This window comes from Lissotriton vulgaris, chromosome 7 (genome assembly GCF_964263255.1).
Source record: "Lissotriton vulgaris chromosome 7, aLisVul1.2, whole genome shotgun sequence".
NCBI lineage: Eukaryota > Metazoa > Chordata > Amphibia > Caudata > Salamandridae > Lissotriton > Lissotriton vulgaris.
The window spans coordinates 1,514,425,205-1,514,449,556 of record NC_141695.1 but is presented as its reverse complement, the minus strand read 5'-3'; the positions used below and the strand labels follow the sequence as shown (position 1 = coordinate 1,514,449,556).

At 45.1% G+C, this 24,352-nt stretch overlaps 1 protein-coding gene across 1 annotated transcript in view; it reads left to right on the top strand.

The window, feature by feature from the left end:
• Positions 1-24,352, top strand: part of LOC147705907 (uncharacterized) — a 287,761-nt gene that overhangs the window by 242,094 nt on the left and 21,315 nt on the right. The window contains exon 7 of the mRNA XM_086928993.1: positions 827-872. Coding sequence (XP_086785119.1) covers positions 827-872 — 46 coding nt within the window. The remainder of the gene's footprint in view (positions 1-826; positions 873-24,352) is intronic.

The window sequence follows — 24,352 nt, the reverse complement described above, 5'->3', positions numbered from 1 at the left end:
TGAATTATGCAGCTTGTGCAGGGTTTGAGCAGACGTGCTCAGATCCATGATGACTGAGCACGCCAGCTCAATGTCTGGAGACCATCCTTGTGTAAACCTACATCTGAATGTTCGTGTTTATGTCGTGATGCACACCACCGAAATCATTTTGACTTGCACTACTTGTGTACACTTTGTGCTATTTAGTATTCCCATTGCTTCTGCATGTAATCTCGTGTGCACTTCACTAGCGTCATTCCTGCTGTTTGTGCACACCTAATCTGGGAGTTCGTGTGTGCTGCTTGTGCATGCCTTAACTAGTAACCATTTTCGTTTTCTTTCTGCACACCTGTTCACCACTGCTTGGATTCATTAGCGCTTGGAATTCATTCTAAATGTGGAACCCTTTCGGTGGCCTTGAGATTGATGCAGGGATTTTGCTTCCCCAGGTTGAAGTAAGATTCTTGCCAGCCCAGCTGTGAGGCTATCCTTGCTGCTTGTAGGTACAATGTGGTGCCTGGTACAGACTAGTGTCACTCACCACCCTGCTTCTGCACAGCTCACTGGAGCAGGAGTAGCACTGTTCCTGCCTGCTATGTTGTACGCCTATGCGGTTTCATTGCATAGGCGTACTTTCACACTAGTCTGATTACAAACTGCTCAGCTAACCTGGCTAGTGCGGATTCATGTGGCTTGTGCTCACAGTCTCTATGGTGTCTGGTTTCACACTGCCTGTGCACACTCGTTCACTAGTGGCCTAATATGGTACGAACATGTAGTTATCATATAATGAGTGATATATAAATAACCATACTCCATCTCCTGTGTTTCTGATTTTTCTTCACAGTAAAAACGTCCCCAGCCTATATGCTGCCTCCAAACACAAGCTTCAAGTGAGTATAGATGTTGTCTCTGTGTCCTCCTACTGCCTGCAGTGTGACCTGCCTGCTCACCAGGCTGCGGCCTGCCTGCGCTCTGCCTCCTCACACTCTCCATTCTCCTTGTGATCTTCACTGCTAATCGAAACTGCTGCTGCGTGGCATGGCTTTCTATTTCGTCTCCAGTTGTACTATGCCACTGTCAAGCGTATTCAGCGTTTTCTTCAGTCTGTGGTCACCAGCCTTATGCAACATATCCACTGTCAGCTGTCTTTACTGTGGGTTGGAGAGATCTAACTCTGGTGCAGTGCTCTCCTCGTTCCTCCCCTCCCTGCAATTAAAATAAGCATTTTGCAATGCAATAGGTCTCGCATTTGTGAGAGTTAAAGCTATTGGCGTTGTAAATGAGAATTTGCATATGACATATGTTTTGGTTTTGTGTAGCATTGGCAGCCAGTACGTTTTGGAGGGAGGTGGGTGGATTGGACACGCACTCAACACTCCCATCCATGCATTCACACGAGCCCACACACACAAACACATCCATTCACAAGACACCAAACATTAATTTAAAAGGAAAAAACACTTACCTGCACCCAGCTCTGCCTAGGAGTTTCCAGGAGGCTTGTGACTGCTGCCTTTAGGTCAGCCAATGAGGGAAGGCAAAAGTCCCAACGTCATCCCAGCGTGGAACGGGGTCAGTGATACTGCTGACCCCATCCCACTCTGTGATGAAGTGTCACTGATTGACACTTGACCCTGGGCAATTCTGGGCTTAAAACTGAAGTGCCCCGGTGCGAGGCAATCCGTGACGCTACCCCTCTTCACTACGAGGAGAGCCTTAGGGCCTTTGCTGAGCTGAGGACATCACATCCACAGGAGCTGTGACTTCCTCTGTCCAGCAAAGTTCCGCTCAGGCAGCCAGGAGCCTGTGCATTTTGCACATGTCTGGCTCCTGGCTGCCTGACCTGAAATGAACAGCGATGTCCGGCTGATCTTTGTTGAGCCTGACAGACGCTGTTCGTGAGGGGCAAAAGGTGGAGGAGCTTGCCCCCTCGACCCCAATAGACCAGCTGCAGCTGGAGTATAGTGGATGTATAAATAGAGACACAGCACAGTTAAGAAGGCTAACAATGGGGAATTACCGAATGGAAAACAGAATGGCAAAAAGATGAGTAGCATAGAACGAAATTTAGGCAGGTTAAGGAGAAAGGCAGGTTTAAACCAAGAACTGAAAGAAATTAAGATTGGGAAAGAAAATGAGAAGGGCCAGTGACGTTTGAGCAGGGAAAAATCTATAAGACGACAGCAGCATAAGGAACTGAAAACGAATGGGGAGCGGAGAAAGGAGGGATGTAAAAGGGGAAAAAGAATAAGGGCAAGTGATATCAAAACAATTGCAAAGAAAGACAGAAGCGGCAAGAGAGCAGGTCAAACTCTACTAAAGCGCTCCAAATTAAGAGCCGGGAATGTGTTAATCAGCTGGACTTACTTTGAGATGTTGAAAAAAAGCTGCTGCATACAGTCAGTCAGGAACAATCAAATGCAACACTAACTTGCTCGCCTTGTTGGTTTAAATAGAGGCAGAGTAAGCACAGATTGCATATAGCTCAATACAGTCAGATGAGAACCAAGAACTAGACCGTCATGTGCGAAATTGGTATAGTGGCCATATTGGGTACGAAGCCAAGCTGAGCTCACATGGAATAACAAACCTTGCAATTTGTGTTTAATGTCATAAAAACACGTACGTTGACAATCCTCTGCCAGAACTGAGCAGCTGCTCCAGTCAAAGTAATTATGTTGCACAAATTACACACACCATATAACATTAGGACCGCACATAGCTCAGTACAGTCAGGATGAGAACCAGGAAGTAGACCGTAATGTGAGTAATTGGTATAACGACCATACTAGGTACAAAAACCAAGCTGCATTCACATGAAGTAAACAAACCTTGTGTTTAATGTCATAAAAACACTTAAAATAAAAGAATTATACTCTAAACACAGCTATAGTGAAGACTGCACATAAATAATGATGGTTAATCTGAGACTCATAACAGCGAGGCACTCTTCATAGCAACCAATGCTTGGTCAGGGAGAAGAAATGCATCACAGAGCACGGAAAGGGGGCAGCTGAACTTGATCTGCAGTTCTGGTACTTCTAAGATCCGTTTGAGTGTTTACTAGGGACCAACATGGCAGCTTTACGGGAGGAGGCTGCAGTATGGGTAGGTGTTCAAGGCCACCACTCTTGCTGTGAACTGCCCTGATCTATCTGGCTGCAGTTACGGCAATGCCCTGCAAATTTGCGTTTTGTGACTGACTTTGTGTCCGTGAGCAGCAGGTATTTGAGAGTCTGCAGGCGTATAGAGAAGCAATGACAAAGAGGAGACTGGTAGAAAAAATAATACCTATATTATACTGGTGGGCACTAATGAAGAGTAATTAATGTGTAGATGAGCTTTGCTTCTCAGCCTGAAAACAGAATTGATCTATCCGGTTGAGAACCAATGAGGAGGCTGTAAAAAAAGAGCGATGTTGGAGTAAACCTATAGTAAGCAGCAGGTGGGATTACAGTCCTTTTAGTGATTACAGCAGGTCTTGCAGACAGTGCATGTGGACTGCTTAGGCTCCACCTACAAAACGGAGCACCCTTTGCATCGTGTATTTAAAAAAAAATTTTTTTATTCTTTGAGCCGTTCAGAAAGACAAGATGAGCCCCTCGTTAAGATAGTCTCCTGTTTTGAAAGGCAAACAGAAGATAGGTCTTGCAACTAATGTTACTATTGCCATGAATGTGTATGTATATTGATAAGTCACTTTGAGGGACATAGTTAATATACCTCTTCTGTCTGATCAGAGGCAAAGAAGCTGTCAGGAGGTGCACCTCCTTTACCCCCTCTAGAGTGCTGCAATCAAGGGGTGCACTAAAAGTGTGCCACACTTTAGGCACTGTCAGTGCACCTCCAGACCAGCTGCTTTGCGTCTGTGCTCACGTCTATATAATGGTGCTTGCGCAGAGGCAAAGGATTCTCTCAATTACATGGGGCAAGGCCCTCACGCAAATTATTTCAGAGAACAGGGGTCCTAAGGATTTACAATATGACAGGAGAATAATAATATAGACTACAATCAGTGCTATATTTTTAACGCCCAGCCGGACGGGAGTTTATTTAAGGAATAATGTAGAATCGTGTTGACCCAGAGAGGGGCCAAGATAAGCGGCAAGATAGGGTACAATCCTGTACCTATCCCAAAAAGGTTAGAAAAAACAAATCAAAGCCAGAGAGATGGAAGAAAGGAAGAAGTTTTTCAGGCAAGAGACAAGTTTTTGAGCCAAAGGGTGACTTGCAATTACAGTAAATAATTTCACCAAATTTACCCTACAGTGTAAACAATTTCAAGTATACATATTAAATCATATGTTACACTGCATAGCGCGTCGACGTTTCGATCCCTAAGGGCTCATAATAAACTGGGATCATCATCAGGACAGTTTTACAATTAATGCCTGCATTAAATTGCGAAAGCCTTTCAGGACCCAGAATTATGGGTATGGTGGCTCAATAATTTTCTTCCCGGTGCAGGGAGCTTGATGCTGGCGCTACTGGATGCAGTCGCCTGGGGTGCGCAATGATTCTTCTGATCGGAGGAGAGATATTTCCTACCGGTTCGAAAAACAGGATGCTGGCTACGTTTAATGTAGCCGTTAAGAGGGGAGTCTGTTTTCCTTCGTTTTGGACAAAAAATATTCCGTTTTGGAGGAGAAGGTAGTCTCCTTTCAATTTTGTCCCACGAGGTTGCTGGCTACGCTTGATGTAGCCGTCAAGAGGGGAGTTTGTTTTCCTTCGTTTTGGACGAAAATATTCAGTTTTGGAGGAGAAGGTAGTCTCCTTTCAATTTTGTCCCACGAGGTTGCTTGCTTCTTGATTGAAGCGGCGGCGGGGCGGGTGAAGCTCGATGGACGTCTACCCCCTTCACTGGCAGCGCAGCTCACGCAAATTATGGCACGCCCTCTGAAGATAACACTGGCGCTTTATGTGCACCAGTGCTATCTGTATTACAGATGGGGTAGCACAAGCATCTATGGCCCCTTCAGTAATACTAAAGTGCCCCAAGGAGCGCTAAGCAGGTGCAAACGCCAGTTCTGCCCCTTGGGCACTTCCATTATGGGGCCCCTGTTTGTTCTCAGCGGCTCTGTAGCGTCTGGGAGCCCCTGATGCCCTTCTCTCCCTGACTCTAAGTTGGCCACTCCCATGGACTAGGACATAACGGTGTGTGATGCCAGACCTCAAAAAGGCATCTGCTCTTGATCACTCCACTCCAACAGTCTTCACTTCAGTGTTTGCTTAATCCAGCGGTCTGCACTGCTGCTGTAGGTCATGAGGGCAGCTCACCGGCTCAGGAGCAGCCCACTACAGCCTGGAAGAGGAGGCCGGGCTTCACCCTCCTGTCCTCTCCATTCTGGGCCACCAGCGAGTAATACAATATCTGTCTTCAAATCTTTGAGGAACAGTTATTTATTTTCTTTTATTGATTGCAACCTTTCAGTTTCTATAATTGGTGGCAATAAAAGAATGCTTGAGTACTTTAACATTATTTTAACAGCAGTACTGGAAATTGTATCAAGTTAATCGGCTAGGTCAAACAAACAAATGTTATTTTTTCAAGCCAGAAATTACCTGTTTAGTCTATTTCTAGATCTCCCATGTAATACCTCAACTTGTAGTCCACTTAATTGAGAAAGATTCACACGCTCTAAGGGCTTATCACTGTTCAATGGTGCACACAGCATGTTGCCTTATTTATCTGGTCACCCAAGCAAACTAGGGGAGTGAGAGGAGCACATTTCAGAGAATCGTGGTACCACCTGCCTAAATGTATAAATCACAAATAAGTACCTGATTCTTTTCAAATGACATGTGGAAACATCCAAATTGAAGAAGTCTTCCGGGAAGCGCGGTTCAGAAACCTTCCCCCAAAAAGGATGAAGGCACTAACCCACCTATGTGGCATGCTTCATAATCTGGGTGGATATTGTATAGTACAGATAATAGTAATAAAACGTCCAGCATGTTTCTACCCTTAAGTGGCATACGAGTACAGGGCATTGATCAGGACAGGGCCCTCCATCTACTCTTAACTTATTTCTTGTATCCATCCAATCATCGATTTATTTGTGGGTTAAATCGGGAGATAAAAAAAGAATTTAAAGGAGTTATGGTGATCTCTTCTGTTCGCCATATACTCCCTGAAGGACACTACAACCACTTCCACTGACTGTATATGGATGTTTGATGTATGCCAACACTTATAGCAGGATACACTCTCATTCCTGTACTCTCCTACCCACCTCTCCCCTGTCTTTTGCTCAGCCCTCCACGTGGTTCACACTGTCGTAGGGTCTCCCATATTTCTCACATTTCACTGGAATTTGTACTTTTTAGGTCGAGCTCGAACTGTTGCATCTCTCTATGGGCTTTTAGAACACCTCCCAATCGCAATTAGTTGCTATGTGTGGCAGTTAAAAATGCTGGCTAAATATTGGTGCATTTGTTTAAATGTCCCTCCTTTGTGTAATAAGTTCCCTCCCAGGTAATTTCACTAAAATATTTTTTTTGTTGGCCATCACACTGTACAGCTTGTAATGGCCACGCCGCCCTCTGTCCGTCTGGTAGCTGGTTCGTGCCTGCACTCCGTGCAGCCACCTGCATGTTAAATACGAGAATACACCAGGAATGTGCCCATAAGCAAGCTTTATTCAGCTGGTTAAAAAAGGAACAGGCAAGAGCTAGGCAGCGTGGCTTCCACTATAAGAAATCTGTTACCAACTAATGTTGCGGATGGGCGCAGCGGGCGCGACGCCGGCGTGCCAAAGGCAAGCCCATCTGTGACAGGACGGGGCCAGGACCCCTGTTGGCTCCCTTTCTGATAATTACTGTTATAACAGGTATCAGCTCCTTAGGATTAAAGGTGAGATGATGAGTGAGCGTTTGCATCCTATGCCAATGGAGATGGGGATTATTTCCTGTTTTTTGCAATTTTACCTTCAAATCTTCCCACACCACTCTCCCTTTGGCAATTGGAGAAGGCAAAGGTAAATCCATATCCATGTTACTACTTAATTGTCGCTCCCTTCCCAAACACTCCAGTGAAATCCATTTATTGTTGGAAGAGAAGAGCCCAGATGTCCTCTTCCTGATGGAAACGTGGACCAGTAAGGATTCTGATGCTGATGTGGTTCAAGCTCTTCCTTCTAATTATTGCATTCTTAGGCAAGATCGGACCAGTGGCTGTGGGGGTGGAATTTCTATTATATACAAAAATGTTTATAGATGTAGATCCACCACTAGCCTTTTATGTCGATTGTGAGAGCCTATCCTTTGGTATAAGCTTTTCACCTACCTGCACTTTTTCAGGAATCCTTATATACCGTCCTCCAGGAGCACTGGGTAATTTTTGCAATGATCTTCCAGATATAGCTACCAATGGGGTGAGTCTTACTTCCAATTTCTCGATCTTGGGCGATTTGAATTTACATTTTGATGATCCTGACTCTTCCACTTCGCAGGACCTCATTGAAGGCCTGGAAACGTTTCAACTTAAACAAATTGGGACCGGCCCTACTCCCATCCTTGGCCATCTGCTTGATCCTTTCTTTACAAATCTTACAAATATTACTTTGGTGGAGTCCATTGTGGTTCCCTGGTCTGACCACTTTTTACTATATTTTATTTGGACCCCTCAAGATCTGCTACAGCCGTTTGCTAGGACTAAAAAGTGTGGCCGCATATGGTCCAAACTCTCCGTGGAAAGCTGGGCAACTAATCTTAAAAATTCCATATCTCCCCCTCATGCAGACCCTACGTGTTTAATGCAAATTTCAACAGCTGGCTGGAGTCCTCTTCCTAAGAAGGAATTATGTCACCAAATTGAGTCCAATAAGAAAGCCTGGTACTCTACTAAGCTTAGACAGCTCAAACAATCCTGTAAGCAATATGAAAGGAAATGGAGGCAGGATTTTACAGTGATAGATAATAATGAATATAGAGAAGCACTTAAGCTCTATAAAAGTGAAATAAAAGCTGCAGCCTAATTATTATCATGGAAAAATTGCTTCTGCATCTAATTCACCTCAGGAAATGTTTACATTGTAAAATCCCTGATCACCCCTCCTAGTCCTCCTACTGAATGCAATTTTGTTCAAAGTCGTTGTAATGAGATAGTGAATTTCTTCTCTACTGAAGTCCATAACATCTATTCTATGTTCCTGCAAACCAATCTGGATTTAAATTCTCTATTGCCCACACAACAAGCTATGCTGGAGGAATTTGCTCCACTGACTCTACCATCCTTGCAGGAACTTTTGAGGCAACTTAAATCGGGATCCCGGCCAGCTATGCTTAATCTGGTTCTAGAGATTGTCCCTACTGTTATTCAGGATGTAATACATTCCTCCCTTTCAAGCGAGCAGGTTCCTCCTCTCTGGAAACAAGCAAGAGTCAAATTTTTTTGAAAAAACCCAATTTAGATCCTGATGATTGGGCCAACTATAGCCCCACCTGTCTGCTGCCAGGTATTGGCAAATTAGCAGAAAAATGTCAACACCCTACTGGCGTCTCTCTTGGAGGAAAATAACTGCCTCCACCCCACCCAGACCGGCTTCAGGCGTCATCAGGGCACGGAGACTGCCCTTCTTGCCATAGTTAGAGTCTAGGAAAATCTTGGACAACGGAGGCTGTGCTGCTATTATCTTGTTAGATCTCAGCGCAGCCTTTGATACTGTAAACCATCAAATTATGATCCATAGACTTAGGGAGGTGAGGGTTGGTGGTACTGCCCTGAAATGGTTGCAGTCCTTCTTGGCAGATAGATCATTTGCGGTATTTGAAGAAGTTCTCTCGAAGCAGATTCCTCTACAGTATGGAGTTCCCCAGGGATCCTCTTTAAGTCCTACCATGTTTATTATCTACATGATGTCTCTTGCGGACGTGGTGCTCCCCTGGGGGATCCAGACTGTTACTTATGCTGACGACACTCAGCTGGTGGTGTCCCTTAGTCAGCAAGATATTGCCGACTCTGGTCTAACTTCTGGCCTTGTGAAGGTCTCCGAGTGGATGGATCTGTCCTTTCTTAAATTAAATGGTTCCAAAACAGAAATTATGAATTTAGATCCCATGTGGCCTAGCTTTCTTGGTCTCCCTCCCATTCCGAAAAAACAGATTAAGAGTCTGGGTGTCTGGTTCTATTGTAACCTGAACTTTACAGTTCAAGCACATAAAGTTGCTTCCAGCTGCTATGGTCTTCTAAATCTGATAAGGAGGATTCTTCCTCTTCCGTTTGAAGCCAGGCGTATGTTGGTCCAGGCCCTCATTATATCCCGGTTGGACTACGCGAATGCAGACTATTTGGGTGCATCACAGGGAACTATAAAGATCCTGCAGATTGTCCAGAATTGCGCGGCACGTCTCTTAATGAAGGTCCCAGAATGCAATTCTGCTATGGTGGCACTTAGGCGGCTGCACTGGCTTCCTGTTCAGGAAAGAATCCGGTTTAAGGCAATATGCATTGTCCAAGTCCATTACTGGTAATGGCCCCCTTTTGATCCAGCCCATGGCGAAATTATATCGCACCAATAGGACTCATAGATCCAGCAACAAGCGACTACTTGTAGTCCCTAGGATCAAACGCTCACGGACTAGAGGCGGTCAGTTTTCATACAACGTGGCCAAGTTTTGGAACCAGCTTCCAGACAACATCCGTCTTGAATCATATTATCTTAAGTTCAGGAAGCAGTTGAAGACTTTTCTTTTTCCATGATCGGGGTGAATGAGAAGGTGTCACAGGAAGCGCTGGGATGCCCTTCGGTAGCCATGCGCTATACAAGTACGTATTCATTAATTCATTCAATGCAGAATACAGTAACATAACACACACCCCCTTTACAACATAAAGAAAAACAATATAAGACTAATAGAAGTAATACAACTGAACAGAGAAACATGTGATAAGAATCACATTACATATTCCTGCAACCATCCCTGAAGGACCCTTTTTCTTTTGTTATGTTATGTTATGTTATCCTGCATTTCTAAAGCGCACAGCTACTCGGAGTATCCCGGCGCTGCTACCCTGAACCCCCGCCCACCACACCGCAGGCAAAGCCTTTAAAAGAATGGGCTCAGAACAATAGTGTTTTTAGGCTCTTTTTAAAGACAGCCCGATCAGCAACCTTCCTGAGAGCAAGAGGAAGCTCTTTCCAAGCTAGGCCGGCTTTACGGGTGAAAGAGCAGCCACTTAACCTATGGCGCAAAAAACGCGGATTCTGAATAAGGAGTTGGTCCGAAGACCGCAGAGTCCTGGTAGGGGAATAAAAAGCAAAACGCTTCTGCAGATAGTGGGCCCAGTCCATACAAGGCCCGTTGGACAATGACCAACATTTTAAATTTCAAACGGGCCTCAACTGGGAGCCAATGAAGGTGGCGGAGATGGACCAGCACGCTCTGCCTGGAAGAGAGGCCCAGTAGGAGCCGAGCAGCCGCGTTTTGGACTACCTGTAACTTTTTTATCAAATAGCCTGGACAACCAACTAAAAGCGCGTTGGAATAATCCAACCGCGAGAGGATCAAAGCCTGGACTACTGTTTCTTTGGCCTCCACAGTCAGAAAGGGGAGGAATTTTCGCAGGGTTTTAAGTATACCAAAACATGTCCCTGTAAGTTTTTTGACATGTGTCGCAAAATTCAGATTTTCCTCAAACCACACCCCCAAGTTTTTTGCAAGGCCCTTTTCTGATTGAGGGGGCGGGAAGTCCGGAGGCCACAGTCTAGTTCTAAAGCCAGCAGGTAATGCTCCAAACAGGAGCACCTCCGATTTCTCCTCGTTGCACTTAAGTTGTGCATTGGCCAGCCAGCGAAACACCGCAGAAAGACAACGCTGAGCCGTGATGACCGAATCCTCACCCCTTCTCCAGGTGAACAATAACTGCGTGTCATCCGCATATGCCATCACCTTAGCCCCCAATGACTCCGCAAGGTAAACCAGGGGAGTCATAAAGATGTTAAACAAAAGGGGGCTAAGGGAAGAGCCCTGCGGGACACCAGTGGAGAGAGGGGAGGATGACTAGGAAAACTGAGGCAGCCAGACTAGCTGTGACCTGTCCTCCAGAAAGGATTGCAACCAGCTCCAAGCCGTACCTGTAATGCCCATATCGGCAAGTCTGTTAAGAAGGAGAGAGTGAGGAACCGTGTCGAAAGCCGCCGAGAGATCCAGCATCACCAAGGCTGCTTTTACCACCATCATGAACACCCTCATCCACAACAACCAAGTCAACCATTCCAGACTACACCCCCTCATTCATTCCATATTGCACCTCCTCCAGAGCAACAGCTGCTTCCAAAATCCCTTGGCTCCCCACCACACTCGCCTCAACAACCTCACTTCCTTGAACAAGATCAGAATCCAAACTGGATTGAACAGCAGTCCGATCAAAGAAATCTTGCACCCACTCTGTGTCTTTCTTCCCAGACTCATGCAAAATTTCTCCTCGCATGACACCAAAATTTTGTCCAAATCCCAAAGCAATACTTTTAAGATTCCAAACCCTAACATCTTTCAACCTTACCACATTGCACAGAATCTCCACAACTTCTTTTGGTGCCTCAAACTGACTCTCACCCTTGGGAATCTTACCTGGTTTCCTCACTCAAACCCAATCGCCAACCTTCACCTGCACATCCTTCACTCCATGACTTTATTCATAATACACTTTACTTTTATTGTGCACTTCCTCCTATCCGTTTTTTACTTCTGCAGCTGACCATTGCTCCGGCATACCATCAGAAAGCCAAGCTGGAGTGAACTTGCACCTGGGGTCTCCTGACCTTCATCATGATAAAAGGAGACAACCCAGTGGCTTCATGAGTGTTCACCCTATATGCCCCAACAGCCTTTTGTAGTTCTAATTTCCAATCCTTTTGCTTACACATAGCTGCCTGAATGACTCCCTTCAACACTCAGTTGAAGCGTTCAACAGTGCCATTACCGCTAGGATTGTAAAGAGCCTTGGTCCTGTGCTTTATTCCAACTCTTTCAAAATAATACTTTGCACTTATAGATGTGAAATGCACGCCATTATCACTCAAAGACTGACCGGTAAGCCTTCCATCACAAACAACTTGTCAAGGAATTTAAGAACCGTATTAGTATCCACCTTCTCTACAATTTCCTCCACCAGCCATTTAGAAAACAAATCCATGGCAACTAAACCATACTCCTTAAATTCACCTTATTGGGCCAAAAATATCCACTGCTACAACTTCCCAAGGCAAATTTGGGATCAACCCTTGCTCGTTGGTGGTCTTAAAGTCTTCAACCTCTTGTCCGCTGAGGAACATACATCATACTCTCTTACAAACCTCTCCACAGCTTTGTCCACTCCTGGCTACCAAAAGACACCTTTGATAATAGACTTGTTTCTTACCACCCCAAAATGCCTTTCATGGCATAATTGTAAAACCTTGTTTCTCAAACTCTCAGTTGGTATGACTCTGTCCTCTCTCATGACCAAGTCCTTGTCCACAGATAACTCCATTCTAACCTCCCAAAAAGGTCTCAAATCTCAGTTACACCATCCCTCTTAGGCCAATCCTTGCATAAATACTCCAAAACCACTTGTAAGCTACTTTATTTAAGTTGGTCCTCTTTCCACTCAGTTTTTTGATAGCTGGTACCCCAGAGTCTTGAACAAATGCAATATTTTTTTCACCAGTGAAATTCTGGGTTAACATCAGTGGAAAACAATTGCTGTTCTATTTTCTTTTATGAACTTTTCTTTCCAAATTTCTTTGATAATATTATAAGGGGATCCTGAGTCCGTAAACATCTTAACAGATGCACCCCCTATAGATATGTCACACACACGGGCTTCCCTTTCACAGAGCCATCAGAGAAGTTTATTACAAAAGTCCCTTGCAAGCTCTTCACACATTCCCACTTGAATTCTCATTTTCTACCTCACTGTCTGTAGGACTATCCTCTTCCCACACACACTTAACATTGCCTTTCCTTCTCCTACAAACTTTACTAAAGTGTCTATTAATCCACAAATACTGCATTTCTTTTTAGCTGCAGGACAATATTTGCTGAATGCCAAATGTTCTTTGCTGTCACAACGATAGCACCTTCTTTTCTCCAGTTTCTTCTCCTTCCAGGTGATTCTCTGCAGTTGACTTTGGCCTCGGGCATCCTTTGTTGATTTTGACCACTGCCCACACTCTGTACTTTGAAAACACTCCCTGTATCCTTGTCATGTCAGTCTCATCGACCCTTCTCCCCAGTCTCTGTTTCCTACTTCTTTCTACGTAGTCTTTGTCCCTTTGCATCCCTTCATTGGTCTTCGTTTTCTGCCGTCATCTCTCTTTCTGCTCTTCAGTTGTTCTCAGTCTGTTCTCAGTTTGCCAGTCGCTCTTTCTCTTTGTCGTTGCTCTCTCCTCTTAGTCTTCTTTCTGTTCTTCCGTTGTCCTCCTTCTGCTCCCGTTTTGCCGGCCTCTCGTCGCCTTGATCGTTGTTCTCTACCCTCCATTTTGTTTCTTGCTCCTTTCTTTCTACATCCGCCCTTTGTTGTATTTGTTCTCTCCATTATTCTTTTTTGTTCTCTTCCTCTTTCTTTGTTCCCCGAGTCTTCTCTTTGCTTGCTCTCATCATAGCTGTTGTCTTTTTTATATGTCATTGTTATAAGGCCCATCGTTTGGGCGGTGCTGTTGCTAATCAGGCATGGCCCTGGGACATCGCCTTGTAGAACATGAATGTCCTCCTTATTTATTTTGTCATTGTATCTCAGTTCCTCTGTGAACTTCCCCAAGTTAGTTACTTCTTTCCTTGCCCCCCAGGTAAAAATCTTTACCTTGGACGCTCTCCAGGTCGGCTTTACTTCCATTCTCTCATACTCCGATACACACATGACATTGCAGGTTGCGCCATTGTCCAGTACAAAGTCTGTTTCGTGCACTCCTACTCTTATCTTTGCATGGTCTGTCTTTCCTCAGGCGCTTCTGTCTGCTGGCTGTGTTGTTTCTCCTGCTTCTTCTTCCTCGCTCTGCTCGGTGTGCATCTCCGACATGTGATATAGTCTTTCCACTTTCTCTACTTCCTCTTCTTCGCCTGACCCTCGTGATGAACTCCTCCTTTCGTTGTCGACATACCTGACATGTCTTGTTGTTGATTCCTGTTGTCTTCCTGTTCTCCCATTGTCGTCTCTTAATGGGGCACCTTGGCACATACTGGCGTAGTGATTTCTTCCACCACATCTTCTGCACGTCTGGCCAAATGCTGGGCATTGACCTCTGTGTGGAAATTCCATTCCGCACCTGTAGCATGTTCTTTCAGGTCGTCTCCTCTCTTTTTGTTCCCTCCAGTCATTACTTCGTTGGTCTATGCGATATCTGTTTGTCCTAAAGTGTGCGTTTTCTGTTTCAACGCTCTTCCCTCTTTCCATTTCCTTGGCATGTTCCGTTGCTCTCGCCTCTGCTCTCGCTAGTGACAGGATGTTCTCCAATGAGGTCGGTTCCTTAAGTATTCTTGCTCTGAATCCTGTGTCGCGACAGCCTTCTATGATCCGTAGCCTTATTGCTTGCTCGTTATCAAATTTGTCAAACTCACAATGTGCCACCAATTTCCTCAGCCGTGTCGCGAAGTCGTCTAATGATTCGCCGACTTGTTGACATGCGATGGTAAAAGTATATCGTTCGAAGTCGATGTTTCGTTGCGGGTCGAATTTGGCTGTTAGACATTTCTTTAGTTGGTCATATGTTTTTGTCTCTTCGGTCGGCAGTGTCACCAGAAGTTCTTCGACGTCGTCCCCTGCCAAGTTCAACAGTAGTCCCAGTTTCTTTCCAGCTGCTACATCTGTATCTTCTACATATCTTTCGAACCGTCTGATCCACTTCTCCCACCTTATTCCTGTTTGTGGCTCCGATAAGTTGAACAGTAGTGGTCTCCTGTATTGTGCGCTGGGCTTTGGATCAGCCATTCTTGCCTTCTTCCTTTTATCTGCTCTGTCTTCTTTTTGTTTACCTTTTGTTGTCTTTCTCTGCTTCTTCTTCTTCTTCTTCTTGTGTTTTACTTTGATTTAGCTTTTTCTATTTTCTTTTCTCATGTCTCCTTTCTTTCATGTGTCTCCTTTATTTCCTTGTCCTTTTCTTGTCCTTTTATTTTCTTCTTCTTCTTCTTCTTTTTATTTATTTTATTATATCCTTGTCTATGCTTTCCTCGTCCTTTTCTTGTCCTTTTATTTTCTTTTTCTTCTTTTTATTTATTTTATTTTATCCTTGTCTAGGCTTTCCTCGTCCTTTTCTTTCCTTTTGTTTTCTTTCTCTTCTCCTTTCTGTTCTTGTTTTATTCCTGCTGCTGTGACACTCTTTTTTGTGCCTCTTATTCTTTTTCTTCTTTGTTTCCTTTCTGTTCTTCTTATTCTTCGATTCTGCCTGTCTTTAAAATGGCCGCCATGCAGTTTCAATGTTATTTTCTTCCAATGTCCCAACACAAAATGACCGCCGTGTTCACGCGAGATTTCACGACCGAAATCTCGCGTAGCCTCTTTCTAAGATGGCCGCCGCTATTTTCCAGTGTCCTGATTGGCCTTCTTTGCCTGACTTTGTGCTGGCCGCCGAGATGTGCACTTCTCGCGAGACCTCGCGCTTTGATTTTCAAGCGGAGGACCTCGCGCTTTCAATCACGGGCACTAGCGCTGATCACCCGAAGGCTCCTTACCGCGCTCAGACTCTTTAGTTGGACGCTGTCGGGGTGGGCTCCCGTGTAGCTCCTCGCGTCTTTCTTTGTTTTTCCGTTTTTCGTCAACTGTCCTGCACGTGTGGCTTCGTCATGTGCCCTCGTCGCCAGATGTCGTGTTGTCTCTCCTCGCATGCAGCGCATATAATACAGGAGACAGGTAGGTGGTTATAGCTTCCTTTATTTCTTTTGTCTGGAGCGGTTCATAGCACGTCCGTCCTCTCCTATGGTCCTAGCTAGAATGTCCTCTTCCTGTCCCCTGACCGGATGTGGTGTCCGGTGACCTGGTCCCCTCCCTCACGACCCACAGGGTCCTAGTGTCCGCTGTCACTACTGTCCTGTTGCCCTGTCCGTCGTCTGTTTGTCAGGTCATGAGATTTTCCAATGGTGCATCCACATTGATCCATAAACTCTCTTGGATCGTTGAATTATTACTATGCATGACTAACTGATCACGTATAAAGTCATTGTATAGACTTCTAAATTTGCAATCAATAGTCAGTTTTTTAAGATCATCAATGTACTCATCCACATGTTCTCCTTTGTTCTGTTTCCTTTGAAGGAATTTATAACGTACAACACCAATACAAACCTTTGTTGCGAAGCATTTATCTAGATCCTTCAATGCTGCCTCAAAAACATTTACTTCTTCACTTGCTATCATCTTGGGCATGCAAGTATGTTTTTTAACCCTACCGGCCCCAGAGAATGGAATAAAAGTATGTTCATTTGATCTGCCTTCCTCTTACCAGCCTCATCCACAGCCTTAATGTAGTTTACGAAATAATCTTTGCACTCTAACCATTTAATTGCTGGATGTGGTCCTGTTGCCCAAAATGCATGTGGAGGTCTGATAGTGAAACTCTGAGCCATGACCTCTTCAACCTCTTGATCTCCTTGTTCCATGCAATGCCTTCAATACTAAGGACTTTTTTTCAATGCGTTCTCATGAAGATAGGTACTTGTAGACCAGTCAATACCAATCATGAACTGTGGCTGCCCCGCTTGGCATGGATATAGTAAAATAAACCAAAAATAACTGCCCCCTTACTTTCTCACCTGTTCCAATTCCTGACCAGCACTTAGCGCCTGAACTTGTCCTTAGAGTGTTGCTGCTAGCGGAAACTAAGAACTGATAATCCTGTTCCGGTTGGCCACCTTACGCCAAAGGTACTGTAGTTCCCATGAAAATTCGCAATTCGCAAATCAAGATGGCCGTCACACAAGGTCACACTGCGCAACCTTGCGTCACGACATAATACGCTCCGCTCTCTCCTGCCTTCTTCTGCTGGCGTCCGAGATAGTTACAGGCAGGGATCGTCGCAACAGCAGAATGGACGTACCTCAGGAAGGGGCATCAGAGCACTGCAGCCGCTTGAAAAATGCAGCAGATCAGTTCCCCAATGGCTTCAGGAATCCTTACAGATCATAGTAAGTCATTTTTTCCACCTCCTCACTGTTAATCCAACTGTGAGCAAGAATATAAAATGTGATGACAAGTCCTGTAACTTTCTACGTAGGTTCCAGATGAAAATATCGAGTTCCACCGAATACAATTAAAATGAAGTGTGTCCCTTTTTACTTTTTCCTCCTTTGTGCTATATCACGTAGATCACCCAGTCGTCGCCAAGTGTTAAGTACGAGACTACTCCAGGAATGTGTCCATAAGCAAGCTTTATTCAGCTGGTCAAATAAGGAATAGCAAGAGCCAGGCAGCACGGCTTCCACTCCAAGACATCGTTACCAACTAATGTCCTGGACAGGAACCCATGATACAAACATGCATTCTACGGCACGCTCCATACCTTGCTCCAATGCAGAATACACTGACATAACACTTGCTTTCTGAACTAACAGCAGTAATCTGGGATGGCTGCTCACAAGAGCCCTGTTTGTGTCTTTGGTGTCTGGTAAGCAATTGCAGGTACTGAAGCCTCCCCCCCTACTTTTTGACAACAATTCTAGAGTCAGTGGCATCCTGTGCACAGATGTGTGCCGCTGTGCCTTCACATTTTAACTGTCAGAGTTGAAATAATCATGAACAGCGCTGAGCTATTTACTATCATAGTCCTCTTTTTGTTTCTTGCTTCGGCATTCCTCAAATTGGCTTCCCCGATCATCATGTGATTATTCAAGGAACTGGCATATACTGATTACTTGAAAAAGGTTTTCACTTGTGAGGTGCGAGAACCTTGTTATTCTCACACAATTGTTTTTTTAGGCCTCATGGCATCGGAAAGCTGGAGGGGCACTCGCAGAAGCACTGTTAGCAGACAGAGAGGATGTGGCGTTACCGCCAGAGCTTTAGAAGTTGGGACCTAGGTTACAATCTCTGCATCGGATCAACTTCCTGTGTCTGAAAAATTAACCTGACCTTGTGTAATTTAACTGGAACTCATATAAAGCTCTCCTGTACCTTCGACCTAGGAGTCAAATTCTCACTATATAAACAAGCAAGAGCAGCTGGCAAGGACAGCACAATGGGGGCCGTAGACCCTTTCCTTTTGTCGCTGCTAATCTCGTTGCTGCCTGAGGAGAACAAGTCCCAGGGATGGAGCCAACTGGAGCACGGTGGGTAAGGGAAACATTCAATTTATGTGTGTAGATGATGGACAGCCCCAGGACCTCCACGCCATTAACAATCCTTCACCTCCATCCCATGGGTATACACATACCTGCTAGATATGTCTCCACTTCCCTCCCAAGGATAGACACTTTTCCCAAATTCATGTAATTTCACCATATGCACATCTCACCATAGTTATTTACTTCCTCTTTTTATAGGCGTCCGCAAACACAGATCTGGTTAACACTACAGGCACCTCTCATTCCATAGGTATCCATATTGTCTCCTTCATCAAGCATCCACTTTGTTAAATATCTATCTCTTCTCCCTCCAATATGCAGTCCCATTCATAACCAGCACCCTGTTTCCATATTTACCCCTAAATATGCATGCTATGTTGGTTTTACATAACCGCCTTAATTACCAAATTAAACCGATGTCAAGTGTACCAAATTGACCCTCTTCGTACTTTTAAGCCGTCATCTTGTTGCATTCCTTTACTTGATTCCCTTTTTTCTAACCTAATTCCATTTTGTACATGTATGCTTCAAAGATGTGACACACTTTCTTTAAGAGTTGGGTGTTCCGAAATAGTTTTAAAATTTTTTGGGAATCAATCAATCAAAAATTTGCTGAGCGCGGCTACTCACCCGTAAGGGTCTGAAGGCGCTAGGGGTAGGGAGGGTGCAGGATCCATTCCATCAAGGAGGGGGTCTGAAGAAGAGACAGGTTTTGAGGTTTCTTGCAAAGATGGGGAGTGATGTCAATCTGAGGTGGAGCGGAAGGGCGTTCCAGGCTTCGGCCATGAGGAAGAAGGACCAGCCTCCTGATCTGGTCTTTCTGGTGGAGGGAACCATGGCATAGGAGAGCTGAGCTGATCGTTGGGTCCTTTGGCGTGCGTGGAATTTGAGTTGGCTGTTCAGGTATGCTGGTCCGGTGCCCTGTAGGGCCTTGTGTGCGTGGGTGAGTTTTTGAAGGTGATTCTCACCTCAACAGGGAGCCAGTGGTGTGTGTGCAGGTGCTGGGAGATGGAGCAGTGTTTTGGCAGTTTGAGGACCAGTATTGTGGCAGCGTTCTGGATGTTCTGTAGCTTGCGGGTGAGGTTTTTGTTTATTCCAGTGTAGAGTGCGTTGCCGTAGTAGAGTCTACTGGTGACCAGGGCATGAGTGATGGTCTTTCTATGATCGAGGGGGATCCATTTGAAGGTCTTATGAAGGAGGCGGAGGGTGTGGAAGCAGGCAGATGAGACTGAGTTGATCTGGTGATCCATTTTGAGTCCAGGATGATTCCCAGGTTGTGTGGGTGGCCCTTGGGGGTGGGGGGGGGGACGGGGGGGGGGGGGGGTTAGTGGGCTTCCGAGGGCAGGGTGGTGTTTAGTTGTAGGCAGATGTTTTTCATCCATTTGGCGATGGCTTCCATGCCTTCTTGAAAGTAGTCGCTGCCAGGTGCAGCAGGGAGAAAGTGCAAAAGTATGTGCTCAAGTGAAAATAGGAAAAGGAAAGATTCTGGAAAGGTCATTAAAAAGAAAACTCCACTAGTTTGTTGTATGCTAATGTTCAATACTCTTAGCAGTAAAAGAGGCCTCTGTGGATTTAGTGTTCCTCCAGGCCTTTTCGAGGCGGCGGCAAGTGCATCTTGGCTCTCGAAGTTCGGTGGTGAACCATCTGTCTTTCTTGTCGTGCGTATTGTTGTTTTTCTTGAGGGGGGCTATGGTGTTGGCGCTGTCCGAGATCCATCTTTGCAGAGTTCGAGCTGTGGTGTTGGGGTCGTAGTTTTCTGCGATGGTTGGGGTGGAGTTGTTGAGTGAGGAGGTGAGATTGTGGTCTGTGATTCTGGTCCAGTTTCTTCATGGGAGCAGGTGCTTGTGTCTGTGGATGGTGGGTGTTCTGAAGGTGAAGTGGACACAACGATGGTCGGTCCATGGGAGTTCGGTGGTGTGGCTGAAGGTGAGGGAGTTTCCTGTAGTAACCAGGGGGTCGAGGGTGTATCCTGCTGAGTGTGTGGGCTCGGTCATGACCTGGCAAAGTCCAATGTTGTGGAGGTTATCCAGGAGGGATGCGGTTTGGGTCCAGTTGGTTGTTGAGGTGGAAGTTGAGGACTCCCAGCAGGGTGTAGTTGGTGGATGCAATGGCCTTCGGGGAGAATATGTCTGTGATGGAATTGGCAAAGGGTCTGTGGGGTCCAGGGGGTCGATGGAAGTGAAGGCGTTCCATCAGGTCTGTGTGCACCTCCGGGGGGAGGCGGGGGGGTTGCTCAGGCGGAGGGTGGATTTGTGATCTGTGTACGATGACAATTCCTCCTCCCGGGCAGGTGGGGCGGTCCTTCCTGGAGATCTTGTATCCTTGGGGGATGGCGATGGCTATGTCCGGTCCCGAGGAGGTGTTAGACCAGGTTTCGGTGAAGAATGCTACGTCCGGGGTGGTGCTGTCGAGGAGGTCCCAGATTTCGGTGGCGTGTTTGTGGAGGGATCGGACGTTGAGGAGGATGCATTGCAGGGTCCTCAGTTCGGGTGTGTTCTTGCTGTCGGGTTGTGCTGGGTCTGTGTTCCTTGCGGTGCTGTAGGTTTGTCGGCAGCGGTCACAGCTGACGGGTCCACGGGTGTCCGCTGGTGAGGCTAGGTTGCAGTTGTTGTTGCGGCCTGAGTGGAGTGCTGCTGGGTCGTAGCTTTGGCGGGAGGAGGTCCAGGGTTCCTGGCGCTGGTCGTGGTCGGGCGCAGACAGGGTTGCCTTCGGCGCGCCAGCGGTGTGCGCGACCGCCATTAAGTAGGGGTCGGGTAGGGCTGGAAAACTGGTAGAGGGAGCGGGGAGGGGAGCTGGATTGGTCGCGCTGGTCATGCTTGGGGGCAGGAGCGGCGGGGACAGCGGGAAGGAAAGGAGGGGAAAAAGAGGAATAAAGGAAAAGTAAATAGTGGCAATGTTCAGAAAAAGAGCAGAAATGCAGAAAAGTGCAGAAAGGAGAATAGAAATGAGGGTAGAAAAAAGTGAAAAACGAGAGAAAAAACAGGGTGAGAGAAAGGAGATAGAGATCCGCTGGACCCCCAGGGATAAGGCACAGGTGAACCTGTGGGTGGAGGAGGGCCTCGAGCACCAAACACTCGAGAGTGCAGGGGCAGGCCTCACTTAATGATGGAGCTGCGAGGTAGAGGGAGCAATATCACTGACAATGAGTCAATTCATCTTTCTCTCAGTGCTGCATTCATATACTTGAGAGCATTAAAAAACATATTTTGTAATTCACCAACAATACAAAATCATACTTGTATGCTGGTAATGAAATGACCAAAAGTCAGGATGGACTCTAACTCTGTTAATTGACAGTATATGAGCAATTTTCATAACTATATAACGCTAAAACTAAAAGGGCACGACTATTGTACCCAAACAAAACAATTAACTGTAAAGGATGAGCACTTGCTGGATGAGTTCTGCCTTAAGTTTCATTAGATATTTCTTTAAGAATCAAATCCATTTGATTCAGTAATCCACTATTCAATTAGGATTCACTTGGATTCACAATATCGAATAGGCAGCTTCCCTGCATGTAGGTCATCATGAATGGTTACTCTTACCAAAAATATGTTTTCATCAGTCAATTCTGGCCACATTCTCTCGGACACGCTTCAAGCCTCTCTTATATTGGTTCCCTACAGGTCATCAAACACACTTTATCTCCAGTGACTTCAAGATTACTGCCCCTTAAAACCAGCTATCACTACTCTCTATTCACCATGCCACATCATTCCACTACACAAATACCCTACACACCACACAATTCCACAACTATCCCAATTCAACCCACAGAATTGCACTCCAAACCACATACATTCACCTCACTGCAAACCAAAACACCTGGGTAAAATACATTGTCATTTACAGTGCCAATACCTTTAAATTTCTCAAATGCGAGACCGATTGAATTGCAAATGCTTGTTTTTCCTGAAAGCAACCAGCCCCTCCATAGGCTTGTTTCGCTCGAACTACTGAATCAGGCTGAGCACCCCCAGATGAACATTTTCAACAAGAATTTGAGCAATGATGAGGCAGGCCCTTTAAATTATTTTTTCCCGGAACGTTTGGGTGGTTCTAGTGGGTCAAAAGTTAAGTGTGGTTAAATCAGAAGAGCTGACTTTTGTAAACGTCTATGTGTAAATGTGTCTGAAAAGTGTTGACTTTTCATTACTTCACTTTTATTGACATTTGGATTTGAAGCAAAATATGGCAAATATCATTTCATCTTTAAAGTTACCAAAAACCGTTGCTTTCTAAAGTTTTTAAACGTTTCAAAATACACCAACATTTTATTCACAAATAACTCCTATTGTCCCTTACTGTTGTAACATAAACAAACATTTGGTTTGAGAGTTGAGTGAGACGTTTCTGTGATATACTGTTTCATACTGAGGCTTTCTTGAGCCTGCACAGCACGAGCATGGACCGCGAAGCTAATGAGGTATAGAAATCAAACTCTGATTAGACGTCTGCAGCTGATGGTCAGACATGGACAAAGTACATTTGTATGCAGTACATAATAATTGATGGCGCTTGGGAGACCAAACAAACCGTGTCTAAAGGAACGTTTTTTTAATAATTTCACAAATAAAGGCTGTTTTAATTAAATTTCATCCGGTTATAATTGTGGTCTTTTGAGATTCATGTTCCAAATACAGAAAATCATTGTTTTTACTTGACTAGAAAATATTGAGGCCTAATTCTGTCACGAAGTAACCTGTGGGCACCTTCTGTCCACTCCATTGAGTATTGTTCTATAGCAAAGTACAGAGCCAAATAAACATTTTAAAAATATAAATACTATTGATCACGTGTGGATATCACACAAAACTTCCTGAACTGTCCGACTAATTTCTTGCATTTAACTATCGCGCAAATAAGGACTCTCACACGACTCTGCATATTAGCATAAAAGGTCACCTTTATTACAAGGACAGCCAAAGACAGACCCCGCAACATTAACTTTTTCCCCAACAATCTTTGCATTATTTCCCCAAAACCTTTTCCATTGTATACATTTCCTTTGCCCAATGCTTTATTGTTCGCAACAATCCATAACTTGTTTTTTCCATAACCATCAGTATAATTTCCATCTTTCCTTTTCTTTCCCACCTACCCTCCCAACCCCTCCCCCTAGAGAAAGGATGAATCCGCTCTAGATTATCCTATCCCTTAAAACACGCCACCCAGGAAAACCTTCAGAGTTTTCCTGCCCCACCCAAACTTTGTCCCAACCAAATGTCCCACCCGATCTGCCATGTGACCTCCTGCGACGGAAGCTCTTCTCATCATTTTTTTAATTTTTTTTCTTTTATATGTCCTTATGTGAGCACCATAAATCCACACACCACAAGTTAGCCAATGCATCTTGCAGTTCCATGAGATAGTATGATTGTCCCATCTGTGAGAGGTGTACACCATCACTTCTCAACAAATGCATCATTTCGCTGTTAAAATGCTCATGAGCCAGAACCGTGTTACCCATTGCTGTGCAGAACGTTTTTAAAGCTCTATTCACTTTGCGGCGAGCTCGTTCAACAGCCGCATGTGCCCGGGCACCTCTCCATTGACTTCTGTACAAAAATTCTGTCCAAACTACCCGAGTACCCACCCACCTGTCTTTGATTACCGCTAAATCCAGTTTCATTTGCTTAATGAGCGTTAATCCAGACAAGTCCACCAGATCGTTTTCACCCAAGTGCAGTATTAACAAATCTGGAATACCCCAAGCCGCAGCCAGCTTGGATAGTGACGGAAATAACTCCTTCCATTTCATCCCCCCCACACCTTTCCATACCACCTCATGGTCATTGCCATACAAACCAAGACCTCGTCCGCAAATCTGCTGCTCAGCAAAAATTGCTGCCCATTTAACTATGGAATGACCAACAATCCAAGTCCTCTTTTTGCGAGGGAAATCCGCAACTCGACCTGTGATACAAAAACTAACATTAATATTATACACTGTAACCTTTGACATTACAACCTGATATATCTGTAGCAACAATTAGATTTCCATCTCCCTAAGTGCTACAAATCTTCCTTCCCCCAACCCAACCTAGCAGCTTCTGTAGCCGCACCTATTCTAAAAGAATGCGTACCAAAACCTTTCGGGTTTTCCCCCACCAAT